The 17044-nt window shown below is 40.6% G+C and overlaps 6 protein-coding genes across 6 annotated transcripts; 2 read left to right on the top strand and 4 right to left on the bottom strand.

Annotated features, from left to right (window-relative positions):
• Nucleotides 1-393: 393 nt before the first annotated feature.
• Nucleotides 394-876, top strand: PADG_08212 (uncharacterized protein; the record flags this gene model as incomplete). The annotated part of the gene is made up of 1 exon (XM_010765444.1): nt 394-876. One exon carries the CDS (start codon nt 394-396, stop codon nt 874-876), a length of 483 nt encoding a protein of 160 aa, XP_010763746.1.
• A 453-nt stretch (nt 877-1329) lies between these two features.
• Nucleotides 1330-2717, bottom strand: PADG_08211 (uncharacterized protein; the record flags this gene model as incomplete). Its single annotated transcript, XM_010765443.1, has 5 exons — nt 1330-1360; nt 1460-2091; nt 2237-2373; nt 2430-2441; nt 2624-2717. 5 exons carry the CDS (start codon nt 2715-2717, stop codon nt 1330-1332), a joined length of 906 nt encoding a protein of 301 aa, XP_010763745.1.
• A 571-nt stretch (nt 2718-3288) lies between these two features.
• On the bottom strand, nt 3289-3825 carry PADG_12452 (uncharacterized protein; the record flags this gene model as incomplete). The annotated part of the gene is made up of 3 exons (XM_010765466.1): nt 3289-3294; nt 3406-3416; nt 3525-3825. 3 exons carry the CDS (start codon nt 3823-3825, stop codon nt 3289-3291), a joined length of 318 nt encoding a protein of 105 aa, XP_010763768.1.
• Nucleotides 3826-5492: 1667 nt separating this feature from the next.
• PADG_08210 (uncharacterized protein) lies at nt 5493-6105 on the bottom strand (the record flags this gene model as incomplete). Its single annotated transcript, XM_010765442.1, has 2 exons — nt 5493-5902; nt 5964-6105. 2 exons carry the CDS (start codon nt 6103-6105, stop codon nt 5493-5495), a joined length of 552 nt encoding a protein of 183 aa, XP_010763744.1.
• A 356-nt stretch (nt 6106-6461) lies between these two features.
• Nucleotides 6462-6719, bottom strand: PADG_12451 (uncharacterized protein; the record flags this gene model as incomplete). The annotated part of the gene is made up of 1 exon (XM_010765465.1): nt 6462-6719. One exon carries the CDS (start codon nt 6717-6719, stop codon nt 6462-6464), a length of 258 nt encoding a protein of 85 aa, XP_010763767.1.
• Nucleotides 6720-7286: 567 nt separating this feature from the next.
• On the top strand, nt 7287-8319 carry PADG_08209 (uncharacterized protein; the record flags this gene model as incomplete). The annotated part of the gene is made up of 2 exons (XM_010765402.1): nt 7287-7933; nt 8031-8319. 2 exons carry the CDS (start codon nt 7287-7289, stop codon nt 8317-8319), a joined length of 936 nt encoding a protein of 311 aa, XP_010763704.1.
• Nucleotides 8320-17044: the final 8725 nt, after the last annotated feature.

The raw sequence follows: 17044 nt of genomic DNA, 5'->3' as shown, positions 1-17044 counted from the left end.
CGCGCCGAGACGTTGATACGAAGCAAAGATTGAGTTCATTCGACGGGTTGAGGGGCAAGCCAAGTTGCTGCCTGAGCATCAGGTTCACTCTTCCCTGTTGACTGGTCGTCATCAAATGCTGGGGATTTCTTGACGATCAAGGATTTACACTGCCGGGACGGAATGAGGAGAAATGGAAATGGCCGGTTATGGATATTTAAAGAGGGAGAATTTCCAATTGAGAATAATATAAATTCATCAAACCTGATCTTCTGGAGTACAATATCTATCTCCTCTGCTCTACTTTAAGCTACTTACGCTGAACTTCGCTTGGCTTGCCTCAACAAACCTCTGTCCTGAGAACACTCAACCCTCGTACCAAAAGTTCAACTCTCACCAACACCAACAACCAACATGGCCACTCAGCAAAAGAGCATCATCCTAACTCTCCCGGCAACAGACATCGCTGCATCAACCCGCTTCGGAACCGCACTCGGTTTCAAGCTGGGTCCATACAGCGACTCCAAATGGAATGTGCATCTCGAACACGACAAGTCCTTCAGCATCTTCTACACCACACACGTCATGTTTAGCAAATGGCTTCCCAAAGAGCGGGAGATTGCCTGCACCAAAGCTGTCCATGAGATGATCGTTACCATTTCGGTGGATTCAAATGAAGAGGTCGACGCATTGGTTGAGAAGGGGCTTGCGGCGGGTGGGACTCGAGGCCCTGATATGCTTGCTGACGGTGGTAATGCGTGCGGCGTTGAGGAGGGTGTCAAGGCTGCCGACCACCCCATGCCGCATTCCAGGAGCGTGCTGGATCCGGACGGACATCTTTTCGAGTTCGTATGCTTTAATATGGAGGCACCAGAGGGCAAGAAGGACGAGAATTAAACGTCTTGAAAATTGGCTGGGGGAATATTGGGGGGGTTGGTTGGGAAGATTTGGAACGCTGAATATCTTAGTGAGATTGTCATTATTGGACTGAAGGGCGTTTGGCTGGGTTGGAGATACCCTGCAAATATGAAAGAAGCTGGAAATGTCATGTCCAAATCACTATTCTATTCTGTCATCTCTGGAAGTAAATAATTTAAGGCTTGAAGTTTCTCTTTTTCATATATTTACACAATGAAATCTATACCAACTGTTTCAAAGATATCCTGGCTCGGAACATCCTAAAACGGCTCTCTGTCAATTAGGGTATAAAACAGCGCAGCATATCTGAAAACATGGCAGTTGGCCAATCGAAACGGTCAATCAAATCAAAAATATAAACGCAAAATTCAACAGAAAGTTGAATCAGGGAGTGAGCTGCAAATCTAGAACAGAATGTTGACGAAAACCCCTTCATCCAAGAGCTCTCATAGTAAATTCCACACTGAAAAAATATGAAAAGTTAGCAATGCAAATATTCGCTGAGGGTAAGATTCCAGGGGATTTTGAATGAAGAACAGATTGAGAAAACGGAACCACTCACACTGCGAATGTCCCTGCTGAAACTGGCATCGCCCTCAACAATGTTGGTCCGATTCCTTTCCAGAAACCACCCAGCCCCTCCGCCGCAAAGGTTTTCTTAAAACAATCAGTCATCCCGGAAAATTTCTGTTGAGCCCCAATCCCATCACTCTGCATTTTACTCTTAACCACATCGAGAGGATAGCTTCCCAACCAGAGAGCTTCGCCAGCCAGTCCTCCATATGTGGCGACTTTAACGGCGGAAATCTCTTCTCGTTTAATATTATTGCGCTTCGCCTCCCAGTTCATGAGGTATTCGAAGCTGAGGAACCAAACGCCGTACGCTTGGGCTTCTCGCAAGATGGTGACGAGTTCTCCCCTATAAAGCCCCTTGAGGACTCCTTCATGGGAAGACAGTTTGCGGATGCAATCGAGCGGTCCGTTATAGATCCGCTGGGCGCCATGGGGCTGGGTCTGTAACCGGATGCGGACATGCTCTATAGGCCCAGATATCACAGAATTGGTAATTCCAGCAAAAGCTCCGGCAAGGTAATATTGGGGATAAGACAGGGATGTGTTTAGGGGGTTCTTCTTTGCGTTAAGCTCTTCGAAACGTCGCCGTGCTTCGTGGAAAGCTCCGAATTGGACGCTGACCTAGTGTAGATTATGCAAGTTAGGTAGTTAATCTATATATTGCCGGAGTAACTTCAAGAACTGCAACATGGGGTGGTTCAAATGCGAAAGTTTAAAGCGCGAACACCAATGCGATATATCCTTAAGGTTTAACCCGGGAACTTACACAAGCACCAATACCAATCAATGGTGTCAACGTTCCCTTATAAAAAGCCAATGGTCCTTCACCCTTTAAAATTTTTGTCGCGCAATCCAAGGCACTTGAGTACTGTGTCGTTGTCTGGAGGCGGACCTTGACAATATCTATACGGGGTTTAATTTGATGTTGGTCAGGAGAGCTATCTGAGTGGAAAACATACCGAATGGTTGGCCTGTAATAATGAACAACTTAGTATAGTTTTTTCAGTGCTGGAAGTGAGAACTAAATGGGAAATTTGCTGGGACGGATTGTATAGAAGCGCAAACACTTGAGAGGATGAGAGCTCCGCCAGCTTCAAAGGAGGAGGGAGGGAACAGTTCTAAATAGGAGAACACCCGTTCAGAGAACACTCACCGAGAAGAACCTGAGCAATACCTCCCGCAGCGCCTGCAGTAAGGTCTTTGATTGTTCTCAAAGCCCCCTGGCTTTCAATTTCATTAGACGCCATCTTTGTCCTCCCTCGCAAGCCGTCCCGACGTTATCAACCGCCAGTAGTTGTACCTCAACCAATTGAGCGTGAAACCAGAAATAAAAATTTGATGAAATCTGGATAGTAACTAGTTAATATAAGAGACGACACCAACTGCGGTGCAGCTAGCTCAAAAACCGATACCAATTCGGCGTGCGCGAGGAGGAGGGGATAAAACTAAGAAGTTGGAGTTGTCCTTACGGACAATCACGTCTTCAGAGTTTGCGTCATTCATCACCCTTTAACTCACGTAATCCACCCCGAGCTGGTCAAACCCCCAACAACTAGAAGCATATTATAGTTATTTAACCCGAAAACTCTACGCTCAATGTTCACAAATCATGTGACACCCTCAAATTTTCCGCCTGCAGGGCTATTATTGTTATTCTGGTTCTGTTGCATCCTATTTTCAGCATGCTACTTTGATCCTTCAGTTGCTCCTCTGTTATATACATATCTTAATTTCTTATTACACTTCTTTAAACATGTTAATCTAGTTGTTATATAATATCATATTTATTAATTATTTTTAATATATAATTTTAAAAATTTAAATCTATAATTATATTAATATAATAATAATAATAATAATAATAATAATAATAATAATAATAATAATAATAATAATAATAATAATACTTATTAAGTAATATATTTAACTAGTTACCTTATAACTAGCTAATTTAAAGTTATATATATAAATATTTTACTTTTATTAAAAAGATAAAGAATCTGTTTCAAATATCATAAAGTTTATTTTAAAAGAGAATTAAATTATAAATATACTGACTGTAAATTTCGTTCTTGCTCGGGGGCGGCTGCTTTGGGCCTGTTTTCGCGCCATTTTCGGCCTGTCCAGCGCATCGCCCTCCATCCACGGCCCGCCGCCCCAACCGCCACGCCCCAACCACCTTGCACACGTGAGCTCGTGGTTGGGGCCAAAGATCAGGCGTCTCACGCGCCTGCTCTCTCCCACTGGCGTTCTGGTCACTTCCAATGGCCGCGGTCCTTTTCCTTCAAGGCCACCAGAAACGGATCCTCTCGATCTTCGGCCTCCTTTTGCGTCGCCCTTCCTCACCCTGCCCATCCGCCTAATCCCAACATGGCCCTGGCCCTATATAATGAGCGCCAGCCGCCCCCGATGGCCTCGAGCCACCCCTCCTGCAATCCACATCATCAGAATATATCCACCTGCACCCCAAGCAAGCCTGCCCTTCTGCACGGCCATACACACCTGCTGGCCTCCACCCCTCTGTCCTGTCTTCGCCGCTACTTCTTCCCCCTCTCATCGTTTTATCAACCGTCCTCCTCGGCGCCGAGCACTCAAAGCTATGGCGCTTGCTGAACCCTGAAATTTGTGACTTTCTTCCAAGAATCAATAAGATTTCAAGTATTCTGGTCTTTCACCTCAAGAATTGTCATTATCTGTGGCCTTTCACCTAAAAAATATGACATCCCCCTTGGGTTATATTTGCTGCGGCTTTTTCGCTCAGCATTTTGCCATTCCCTGGTGGGTGCTGGCCCCTGCCGGACTTTTAATTTCGTGGCCTTCTCTACTGAGGTCGTGGCACCCCTCAAGGGATTCTACTATGGTACATCGCCAATATTACTCGGTTTCTCCTCGCCAAAGCTGCGCCGTGATGGCCTAGGCCCCCGGAATGATAATGAGCCCGAAAATGAGACTTTTTGGATTTTCCTTCGCCCAATGAGGACAGTGGTCAATTGCCGCTGGTGTACCATCGCCTAGCTATCTATGCCACAGTATGTGTGGGATGCCTCGGAAAAGACCAGGAGTATGCAAAGTGCAGTCAGGTGCTCCAGGCTGTGTCGAGGCCCACGGGAAAACTTGCGTCGATCACCGTGGAGGGCGACGATATACAAACCCAGCTTGAGTCCGTGCAATCCTCATACAAAGAATCACTACTTGATACTAATTGAGATGTTTTTTAACTATAAGAGATGCTTCCGCTCGCTCGTTGCCTTGTTCGACGGGCTGCTCATCCACATTGGTTCGCACTTGGGTTGTTGCCCTACACACAAGGAGAAAATTTGCTCCCATAGAACACCTTGGAGTTGGTTTGCCACCAGAAACTTTGAATCTGATTCTCGGATTTTGCAGTCTCAAGGTGGTTGAATGTAGTAATTAGAGAGTGGAGATTCAGTGGTTGGGATCAGTCAAGGTAGTATGTTGATTCTTGCTATCTGACACCGTATGGGTTTCTACTGTTTTTGTTGTCTTTTTATCAAATTTCTGGTTTTCCCCAAGGAGCTCACTGCCCCAAAAAATTCACTTCCACAAGAATGCTGGCTGGGACTCACTTCTCCAAAAAGCTCGCTTCCCCAGGGACGCTGACACCGCATGGGATTCTATCTTTGTTGCCTGTTCACACAGCATTCTGGCACTCTGGAAGGGCTTACTTCCCCCTAGGGATGCCGTCAGCGCATGGGGTTCCATCCTTTATTGCCTTTTCATGCAATATTGTGACACTCCCTGAGGGGTTCGCCTTCATCAGCATTCTCCCAATTCCCTAACTCCCGTAGGGAACTATAGTACTGCGCCACCACTTCACTGACTCCCGGGGGGGACCATTTAGGGCGTTCCCGGCAGATGGGCGAGATGGAGCAACAGGTTGACTCAACTATACTACCCACTGCTTCAGTATCACCTAATTAATGCAAGAGAGGGCAGATGGATAAATGACTGTGTATTATGATCTCAAATAAATAATGAGTGGTTAGAGATCCCATTTTCCATCACTTGCGTGTTGATGGTCGAGGGCGTAATGTGCTCAGACATTCCATTCGCTGCATCTCCTTCTTCCTCCTCTTTTGTTTCTTCTCCTGCTTCCGCAGCCGGAGCCTCGCATTTTCAGGGAGCCAGTTGTCTGGGAGATATGTATCCACCACATAAAACACATGGTGAACATATTTATTATTTCGCCATATTTTATCTCCGACATGACAAATCTTAAGGCTCTTTTCAACCTGCTGCGCCTCATACCAATAGGGAAGATTCTCCAATTCATCATGGGCCAACGGTTCTGTTGTAGCCCCAGAATCCGAGATATTGCCTCTACCGTCGGGTTCCATACCACCAGGAGGCTGAGGCTGGTTATTTGAAGTCCTGTCAACAGACAGCCGCTCGGGCGGGACGTTAAGGGGGGCTGCAGTCTTAGATGAGAAATCGATTTGAAGGATGGAGATAGGGTGTCATTAAGCCCTTACCAGAGGCATAGGTTTGGAAGGGCACCTTCTCGAGAAAGTCACCCAACGCCGCGCAATAAGCTGGAAGAGTGGATCGCTGCGCACCAGACGAAAAGAGTTGACTGGGTAGTGTCGGAGGGCCTCCGGTTCCTTGTCTATCCATGCTGAGGATGTGCAGAGATGCAGAGTAGGAAGAGAATATTGGAAGAAGAAAAAAAGATTTGGAGAAGGGCAGAGACTGAATTCAAATGAGAGGGAAAGCGCCATTTATAGCCCTTTATACCCCAACCCCATGTTGGTTGGACTGGCTGCACTGTCTGTCAGCAATGCCTTCCACCTGGTCCTTACTTCCTGGGGGGAACGCTAGGGCGGGCTGACCCGATGCCCATCTCGCTGCGCCCTCTCGCAAAAAGATCACAGGGGTGAAGTCAGGGATGCTTCTGCACTGGTTCATGTGCAGACGATTGGCTGCGGGTGTAGTTCCCTCTTTCGATTACATGCCAGCCAAATGACCCTCGCTTATCGACTGGGTTGAACTTCCTGAGGGTTGGGGAAAGGCTTTGGCTGGTATGAGTGCTGATTTACAGTGCGGGGGAATCCCTCTGGTCGACGTTGGTTGGATGAGAGCCCAAGTTTGCTTGATCTGACGCTCACCTTGCTGCGCCCTTTGGAGAAGCCGGCTTGGATGATAGGTCCAGAGGATGAGCTGCATTTTGCATTTTCCTTCACCTTGCTTTCGTGTATAAAGCCCCTATGGGATTGCCAAACCGCACTCATGGGGGTGTGGATCACAAAATGATAAGCCTCGATGCAGGTGGTGCATCGGATATTGCTGCATGTTGGTGTTTTCACTTAGAGTTGAGACATCCATGGGCTCGAGCTCAGAGGAGAAGCCAGGCGCACTTTTTGATCAGCACACATGGTTGAGTGAAGTTCGGCCGTCCTCATGCATGCCACCCTTGTGCTCCTTGTCCCCAGGTTTAGCGGTTTGTCGATTCGGCTTCCTGGCGCATGGCCAGGGGGAAAAGAGGGGGTGGGTGGTAGGTTGGCTGGCTGATATTCACTGGACGAGAGCCCATGTTGGCCTGGAGGTGGTGGCCAGGAGCACTCCTGCGTTGGCCCACCCCATCAATGCAACATTGCCTGGTCCGGCGGCTTCTTTGGTGTGGATGATTGGTGATCCATGCAAGACACATCTCAGCTACTATTTTTCCTACCCTCCTTGATTAGCCTCGACCTATTTTTGTTCACAGGCGGGGGTTGATCATGAGACATATAAAGACCTCCAGTGCCTCCTGGATTGAGATTGAGGGAGAAGAGCATCCCATCATCTCACCTCACAACATGGCTACCTTCACGTACAATATCACCTCCTCTGGACCTGCCAACCATTCTCCCTCACCTCGGCCGCACATGGAGCACCTCCTGTGGGCGTACACTTCTGATCCTCAGTCAGACGAAGTGCACCAGCACCTCCTTCCAATGCCCATGCCCATGCCCGTGCCCCTCTTCTCTGTGTCCGGTGACCTCTCTAAGGATGCAGCAAGTGAGGTGTTTGCTGATTTTTCTGCCCTGCCATCCACCATCTCTGGTCTCAATGACATTAACTGGGACGAATGGATCCTATTCAACTTCCCCCCAGTCAATGTTCCCCCACTGTCACTCCAACTGTCGGATTTCTCTGACGACCCCATTGAGGAGGCTCACCCAAGCCCAAGTGATGTTGCTGATGACCCACCCAATCGACAAGAGCCAACTCTTCCCCTGGCCCCAGAAGATGGCGAAGGCAACACATCGAAGGAGCTGTTGAACTCCGATGATTCCATCAAGGCTGACCCACGCCCGGCTGAGGAACATCACATCCAAGCCCACCGATCAGAGCAAGTTACCCCCCTGGTGTCCGACCGTTGGGATGCGTTGGGGGAGCTGGATAAGCAGGAATACATTATCTTGCCCCTTTCTCAAGTGAAGATACTGAAGCTGGTCTATGAGTGAGACAGGGATGAGATGTACCAGATAGTAGGAGATTTACAAGAAACATGGGGCGCGCAAGAAAAGCCTTGGAAGTACTCAGGTTCTGCTGGTAAGGCTCAGCACCTGTGCTGTGAAAAACATTTCTCACACCTCACTTCTCCCAGAAGACCCAATCATCGACGGACCAATGATTCCCACCAGCTTGCCTTGTGGTTCTGATCGGTTTATCGCCATTCCATCCCTTCGACGGAATATAGAGAGTGTTCCAGTGGGTTATGAGGTATATGCTGATATGACATTGGACGATTTGCAGGAGCATGGAGGGTTGGAACTGCTGGCAGCTTATTACTCCTGGAAGAACAGATGTCGTCAGACGAGGTCACGTGGATTACGTCAGCATTGATGCAGGTAGATGGCCGAATCTCACGAAACCGTTCTATTTCTAATTAATTCATTGCTGAGATTTGTTTGTATGGTCAGGTGGGACATCGTATTCTGGGATATTGAGTAATTAGTAATAATTCAGTAATAATGGCAATTGCAATAGTGGTTGGTATCAATCTCAAGCAATAATGATACAGCAACCCATTATATAAAGTCACCATACCAGGATTAGACACATTAGAGTTGTCAGCAAGATTAGTCAGCATTCTGTTCACCCCCTTGGTAGCTTCAAAGTACAGTCTCAAACTCGAGGGCTGAAGTCCAATCAGGCCAGAGGCACAGTGGCAGAAGAATATTGACAAAAGGCCAGGGACTACATCATGTGGTCACTAGCATAATGACCAAGGGCCACTGACCTAGGTTGCCATGCTGGAGGCAGGAGACAATAAGCCTGACAGGTCCATGGAACACAATCCATGGACCTGGTAGGCCCAAAGAGGGCCAACTTGTGGCCGTGCTGGGCTGTGGACAGCAGAGGCCATTGAATCAATTTCTGTGGTCCTGTAGTGACCAAGGACCCTCTGTCAAAAGGCCCCAGGATTTCCCGGCATTTTGCTACGTGTGATGCTTGGTCTTTCTCTCTCATTCTTGCTCACTGTTGGCTATTGACAACTCTGTTGTAGAAAAGATAACTCTCTTTTAGCTGCTGATTCTCTTTGTAAATCACTAGCAGTCATTACAGGCACTTTCTGATATCCATCTGCCCGAGTGCAATTCTGAATCAAAGAACAACATGGGCAGCATCACACCAATTTATACACTCTAACACTGAATAACACCCTGACAGCTGCAAAGAGAAAGACAAAACAATATACTAAAGACTAAGTTAGAATGAGATAACTGCTTGTTCATTCAGATTTAGTGAAGAGTTGAGAGATATCTATCATAATTAAAAAATTGATATATAACAAAAATTATAGTTACAGAAAGATAACTTTATCTGATTGCTTTACATGATAATAAGAACTTATATGTTAACAGACACAGTTGATGGCTGAAAATTAACAAGCTTAAACATATTTAAAGAAGAGTCTGCAAGCTAAAAAGATCTACAAGCTAAAAAAATCTGCAAGTCAAATCTCTAAAAGTTAATTCTAAGAATTTCTTGTAGCAGGGGTACTCTCATGATGGCTAGAAATATTAGAGTGAACGCATGCTTTCTAAATGAGCAATTTAATGATGCTTGCATTTGCTAATATAGAAATGAAATGGCTTTATTTTTCAGATAGGGCTAATTAACTTTCAAAATGATCAAGCTCTGAACACCTCTGCTACCCGGACATAGTTCAAGAACTACAAGTAGCCCAGTTTCAAAACACGATGAATCGCCTAGGCTAGATTTACTTTCCAAAAAGAGCTTAGTGATGATTTTAAATTAACTCTAATTTACAACAAAATCTTTCTTTTATTCTTGCTTTTTCTCAAGTTTCTCTTGCTTTCCCTTCTTCCCTACTCTAAACTTCTGATATTTCATGTAACTCTCACATATTGTTTGAAATGAGGGAGGATAATGCTTCTTCTGTTTCTGTAAGAGCAACATCTTTTCAGAGCTGTATGCATGATACTCACTATATCTCTGTCTGATGGTGGAAAGTGGCTGTTCAAAATATCAGACTTGTTAAAATTAATCATAAAGTACTGATTGTCTTCATGAATAAGGAGGTAGACATTCTTGCAGTGACAGTCATCAGAGTAGCTATGCAGCATATACTAGAGTATGTCTTTCTGTTGATAACACATCTGCACAAGGCTGTTGTACTCAGTCTATGACTTCTTGACATGTATTGAGTCTGATATTTGCATGATGTAGCATTTAATTCCAGTAAAGGTGAAGAATCTAAGACTTGATTATTACCACTTTATATTATAGGGAGAGATCTCAACATAAAGTTATGAGTGAGTGTTGTGCTTCATTAAGCTAAAAGTAACTTTTTAAAGATGTACTTATGTTGGATGTGACTAGTCAGTTTGCTGCGGTGCTTGTATGCTTGGACTGTAATCTGCAATCTGAAACTGTGGCCCACCCCATTTTGATTTGCAACTTAGCCACGCGATTCAAATACATGGTCATAATTTGCAATCAGAAACTGTGGCCCTCATCATTTGATCTCAATTTTCCACTCAGTCATATGATCTGATCACTTATGCTAAAAGAGAGTATGAAAGTTAAGGAAGAAAAAAATCAAAAACTGAAAAAGAAAAATAAAAAAGAATAAAATAAAAAATAAATATAAATTAATAACTGGATTGATTGAGATTGATAGCTCTAAATTAAAGTTGAGTATACTGAGATCTATTGCAACAGAAAAGCCAGAAAGTGAAGAAATAGATCAAAAAAAGCTGAAAGTGTCCTTACTTAAAATCACACTGTGTAGAAGATGGAATTTATTAATCTGAATGAAAGAATAAAAGCACACTAGAAAATTGAATTGCAAAAATGCATAAATTGAAAGATGTACTTCTCTGCATCAAGAACTAGCTAAGCCTTACAGTCTGTTGAATGAGTGTTATATCAATTGTTAATCAGATACATAATGCTAGTCTGTAATAGAAATTGAGAGCTCAAATGATAACCTACTAAGCTTTTGCTACTAAGAGATCTGCTGAAAATTATGCTAAGTGCAATTCTGTTTATTCTCACAAAATTTAAAGTATACAAACCATCCAAGGAAAGGCCTACAATATAGCCCTAGTATATGAGGGATGTTAGCCCTTTCATGTATGTCATATGATGGGAAATGAAGCTAGAGGTTTCATTTTTCTGCCTGACAATAGTTATACAGCAATTGAGATTGATAAAATCACATAATAAAAAGCAGAATAGAAGGAATAGATACAGTCAATAACAAAATCATCAACAGCTTCAAACATATCTTCAAGAATATATCACATTAAATAATATTGTCAACTTGTACGCTAGTATATATATATTAGAGCCTCAAGGGAACGCGGCTGGGTTCACATCAATGAGCAGGTCTATAGCGTTCCGCCTCTATTTTTCCGCCCCTTACTATATTAGTATTCGATCTCTATTCACTTCTCTTCTCTCTAATCCACTCAAAGGCCCTAATCTTTTCTATATTTCCTATTTTATATGATCACTTCTACCATATAGAGTGATTATAGTGTGTATATATAGCAGGGCATCTGCCCATTTTATTAGAAGAGAATTAGACATGATTTATTCTACCTATTCAATTGCTTATATGTATCAAATTGATAGCATGTCCATACCTCTCTAAAAGGTTCAAGATCTGCTGAATCAATCAAGATTCAAGATATGCATCAAATTAGTCCAAGATCTGCTAAATCAGTCACTTTAAATCATAATCACTAGTTGCTCTGATTCATAATTGCTAGTTTAATCACTCTAAAAAATATTAGCTGTGGTATCATCCTCTAAGTCAGATCTCAATCACCTTCAAATAACTGTCTTAATCATCTTATAAAATGTCAAAGATAAATGTCCTCATCATTCAAACACTGTTGTCATTCTGATAGCTTCTGAATTCTCAATAAGATCAGAGAATGCTAGGTTAGTCAGCAAGAAGTAAGATGCTGATGAGAACATTCATCACAGTAGTTCTCATCAATGCATACAGACATTTATAGAAAAGTACACAATAGCAATTGCAGAAGTATGGAAAAACAAGAGTAGTTGATACACAGAATTATAATTATTGATCACTCTTTACAACTGTCTCAAGGTAAAGAGAGTGCTATTCACTGTCTCTATAAGATGATATGATGAGATGAGTGCAACAATGCAGGAAATCTCAGTAGCAGAATAAATGACTGTTTTTCATTAGTGAATTCAGATGTTCAGAACAGAAGTCATCAAGCACATCAGAAATCAGAGATCTATCACTTCTATCTTTGCAGATTTCAGTCACTCAGTTGCAAAAGATGATTATTGCAATAAGAAAGTGATACTGAACATTATAGAGAAGCTTGAAGAGCTTAATATACAATTGAAAGAGTGAGAAAACAGACTGGCAGATCTCAATATGCAGTTAAAAAAGCAGAAGAACTAAGTGATAAATTTGAAATCTCAACTCTGTATCTATACATCTCTTTTCAGTGAGTGAGAGAAGGAGCTAATCACTCATAAGATATGCTCAGAGCATGTCAGTGTTATCCACTCATTCATTGCAAGGCTGAGTCTGAGAGAAGTCAGTCAAGAAGAGTTAAAAGCAACAAGCTGTCTGTGAGAATTGATTTTATATACCAGAGTCAATCTAGAGTATGATAGAACTGCCAGCATAAAGCATTATATATATAATATAAAGGATAATAGAATAAGATAGAATAATCAATCTATTGCTGAGAGATATGATCAATTCATACCTTTTATGACAGATATCTGAGACAGAATTTCTACCTCTTTATATGATAAGAAGCAGCTAGTGAGGCTCTAAGCAGCATATCTGATGCTTTACAACTCAGATAAGATAGACATGATTGCTTTTACATTACAATTAGAGTTTATGATAACTTTGAAAAAGAAGACAGTAGTTCTCAGAGTGATTCTTCTATGTCTCTAGAGAAAAGCTCTGAAGTGACACAATGAGCTATTGTCTGAATGTTAGAATGAGATGGCAGTTTCACTTGCAGTAACAGTTGATGAGCTACAAAGTGAGTTTTAGCTTTTGAAAGAGAAGGTCTGAGACTGAGCTTAGAAATTATGATTCTCATTTAATAAGATAAGTGAGCTACTGCTCACTGTCTACATCATTCACAAGATCACTCTTCTATAAGCAGTAGCAATTTCTGATCAGATCATGATTAAGCATCTATTGTAAAAAAGATTGAAGAGTGATCTAGCTATGATTATTTCTCTTATCTTAACAGAACATTTAGATGATTTTCATAGATATATATGTGATAATAAGCTGGCTGCTAGATGCATCTGAGGAGATTGACAACAGCAACTTCTTAAATATGAGAGAGTAAGATATCAAACTGAGAATAGATCTTTTATATTCTGTCAGTATGATCAGTAGACTGAGTTGACTGTCTGATCATGATAGCAGTACTAATCAGAAGTAGAAGTCAGTAGATCTGACTGATAAATCAATCAGCAAGCTAAGTCAACTGTTCAATTATAACAGCTGTATCAGTCAGAAATGAGAGTTAGCAGAACTGATCTGATGACTTCACTTAAGTCTGTGCTTATCAAGTCCACATCCACTCCAGTGGCAGAGTGCCTTACTTATAAGGGCCTGCACTATGCTAATATATGCCTCAAGAAGACGAGCAATTATATCATGAATCAAGTAAAATTTAATATCATGGACTTATTACCAGACCTGGAGAATAACTTCTCAGAGTCTGATGATAAGGCAGAAAATTAAATGAGAAGATGAGTATTAAAGAGCTCATCTCATCAGCAGAAGCCACAGCAGCTTCCTTCTTAAAACATCTTATTTTTAATATAGAGATATATATATTAGTCAATAGCATTTCAGAAAATAATCAGAAGATTATTAATAGTCTACATTATTTGTCATATATATTTTTGTCTATTCAAATGATCACTTAGTGAGAAGAATTATTCATATATATAGACACTGATACTAGAATCTTTCTCATTGATATGAAGATAGTAAAGCTATTTTTCCTGCAGCATCTGTCTATTTCTATGTCAGATAATCATAGTATCAGAATCAGAGATATTGATGCAGAGTCAGATATCTTTAATATATATATTAATTTAGATATCATTATATAGAATCAAAAAAGTTTTCTCTTTTCTATGAAGAGTGAACTCCACTTAATAAAGCATCTAAATTGTAATATTATATTAGTCAATAATATTCTAGTATCTGCTAGTGTAAAAATCATCTTATGAGATTGAGTAGTGATATTTTTCAACTGATATTTTGTGTAAGTAAGAGCCTTCTGAGAGGTTCTTCAGATGGAAGAACAGAAACATCTACCAGAGAGAGTAGAGAAGATTAGTCAAGTCAGACAGCAATTTGCAATCTGCACTACTCAATCAGTCATAGTCAATCTGAATGAAGGAATTTCACTTTCTGTGTTCTATACTAGGCTGCCTGCAGACATACTTTGAATGATGAAGTCAAGATTGAGGACTGACAAAAGATCAGCCATGTTCACTGAGTTACTGCAAGTCATAATTGACTCAGAAGTGACAGTACTCTCATTCACTAATCTAGAAGTCACATCTGTCACTGTGTGATTCTGTCAAGTAGTGGGATACATCTTCTTAATAGAGGAAAAAAATCTTACTCACTGGTCTGAAATTATCCACCTAGTTGCAACAGATGATGAAGATGAAAACCTGCTAATAGTCTCTGAAATAGCAGCAGAGAAGTCTGTAGAGATGAATATATTCTTTTATTTAAATCTGATAAAATGATCTGTGATTCAATTGACAATCAACTGCCACTACTATTTGTTTCAGTCTACATTGAGGTGGTTCATAGATAGTACAAAGATGTCATTACACTTTATGAATGAAGTCAACTTTTCAGAACTCAAGCAACACATCTATCTATTATCAAGATGAGATTAAGAAGCAATGAATCAGATTCTGAATTCACTTCTGAATGACGACAGAATTGAGCAGATTTTTTTTAAGAACAAGAATTCTATCATATCATCAACATTTATCATATGGAATAAGAGTAAGTCAAGAGTGATCATTGATCTGAGAAAGATCAACATAAGACTGATTCTGAATATATATTCACTATCAACTCAGAGAGATATTCTGCAATCACTGAGTGATTCTACTCTTTTCTTCTCAATAAATATATAACAAGGTTTTTTCCAGCAGTTGATTGAGAAGAGTGATTGATTTAAGATAATCTTTATCACTTCTCATCATGAGTTGAAGCAATTCACAGTCATCATCATGGAATTGATGATCTCATCCAGGTTCTTTTAACAATAGATGAAAGAAATCCTGGTGTGATATCTCTGACAATTCATACTCATGTATGTGAATGACATAACCATATACTTGTAAGAGCTAGATGAGTATCTCAAATATCTGAGCAGTGTGTTTGCTGTATTGAAGAAGTCAGAAGTGACAATATCACTAAGAAAATACCACTTCATCTATTCATCAGTAGCTTTGCTGAGGTATTATGTCAGACAGCTAAGTATATTCACACAGAAGGAAAAAATAGAGACAATTAAGAATCTCACATTCTCTGACTCTCTGAGCAAACTAGAGGGTGTTGTTAACCTCTTTAATTACTATTATAATTTTATCAATATCTTTGCTAATAAGATAGAAGTATTGAAGACTCTTAAAATCTGCCTTCTAAGAAACAATCTCTGCAGTAAAAGTAAAAGAGCTTTATATACTGCAAAAACAAAGATGATCAGATTTAAAGATTCAATTAAGTATAAAAGATTGATGGCAGATGCACAGCTAGCATTTGAAATAGTCAAACAGACACTAATAGATATCTCAATATGAGTCTATTTTGACTTCAAATAACTCTTCATTCTATATGTAGATTTCAGCAAATAAAGAAGTATTGAAGTTACTCTATATCAGATGAGCACAGATGATGTTAAAAAACTCATTCTATTTCTTTCTCATCAATTAAATACAGTGAAAAAATGATACTAAGTGACAGAATTGAAATGTCTTGAGTTTATTTGAGCACTATAGAAGCTGTCACAATACTTAAATGATGATTTCACTGTGATCACTGATCATGTTGCACTGGTATTCACTCTACAGTTTCTGACAATGAGTCACTGAAGCAACTAACTAGCAAATTGAGTATTGATTCTGAGCTTATACTTATCATAGATGATAATTTACTACTGCAAGAATATCTCACATATCAATGTTGATGCTTTATCTCAGCTGTGTAACTTGACTGATGATTTAGAGAATATTACTCTAAATAAATAAGAGAAGATCTGCTAGATCATTGTCAATCAAACAGAGAAACATTTAGATATAAAGCTGATAGATGCATCTCCAGCAGATATGTGTATAATGTCTACTAGTTAGATGATGCTCACTGATGAGATTAAAAAGTAATTATGCAGAAAGCTTTCTCAAAATTCAATATTAAAGAAAATTTTCTACAAGACAAGTCAGAAGAGTCAATATCATGCATTCATAGTTCCAGATAAGCTTCTATATTTCAATATTACCTGCCTCTGCATTCTCAAATCACTCATACAGAACATTATTTAGATTTGTTATGACACAGCAGATCATTCAGATCTGCATAAAATAAAGAAGATTATCTATCAGTCATTCTTTCTACTGTATGTCTGAAGAAGAATTCTAGATTATATATCATGATGCCTCAACTGCCAAGTGATTAAACTGCTGAATCCCATTCATTGAGAGAGGATGCATCTGATCTCATCACTCAAAAAATCATTTAAGATGCTTTCTATCAACTTCATTACTAACTTATCTGTCAGTGATAGTTGCAACACTATTCTGACTACAACTGATAAGTTCTTCAACACAATTATTTTGATCATCAGAAGAGAGATATGAGATAAGTCTCAATAAGTGGGAAGCTTCTACAGCAAGATAATATATCATCAACATTCATTGCTGATAATTATATCTGATTAAGATCTGAAGTTCATCTCCCACTTCTGAAAAAATCTGCTCAGATTGATGAGTATTAAAAGCTAAATGATAACTGTCTATAATTCACAGTCAAATAATC

The sequence above is a fragment of the Paracoccidioides brasiliensis genome (genome assembly GCF_000150735.1).
Source record: "Paracoccidioides brasiliensis Pb18 unplaced genomic scaffold supercont2.17, whole genome shotgun sequence".
NCBI classification, from domain to species: domain Eukaryota; kingdom Fungi; phylum Ascomycota; class Eurotiomycetes; order Onygenales; family Ajellomycetaceae; genus Paracoccidioides; species Paracoccidioides brasiliensis.
Note: the sequence above shows the minus strand (reverse complement) of the source record. Positions and strands in the feature narration are given on the sequence as shown.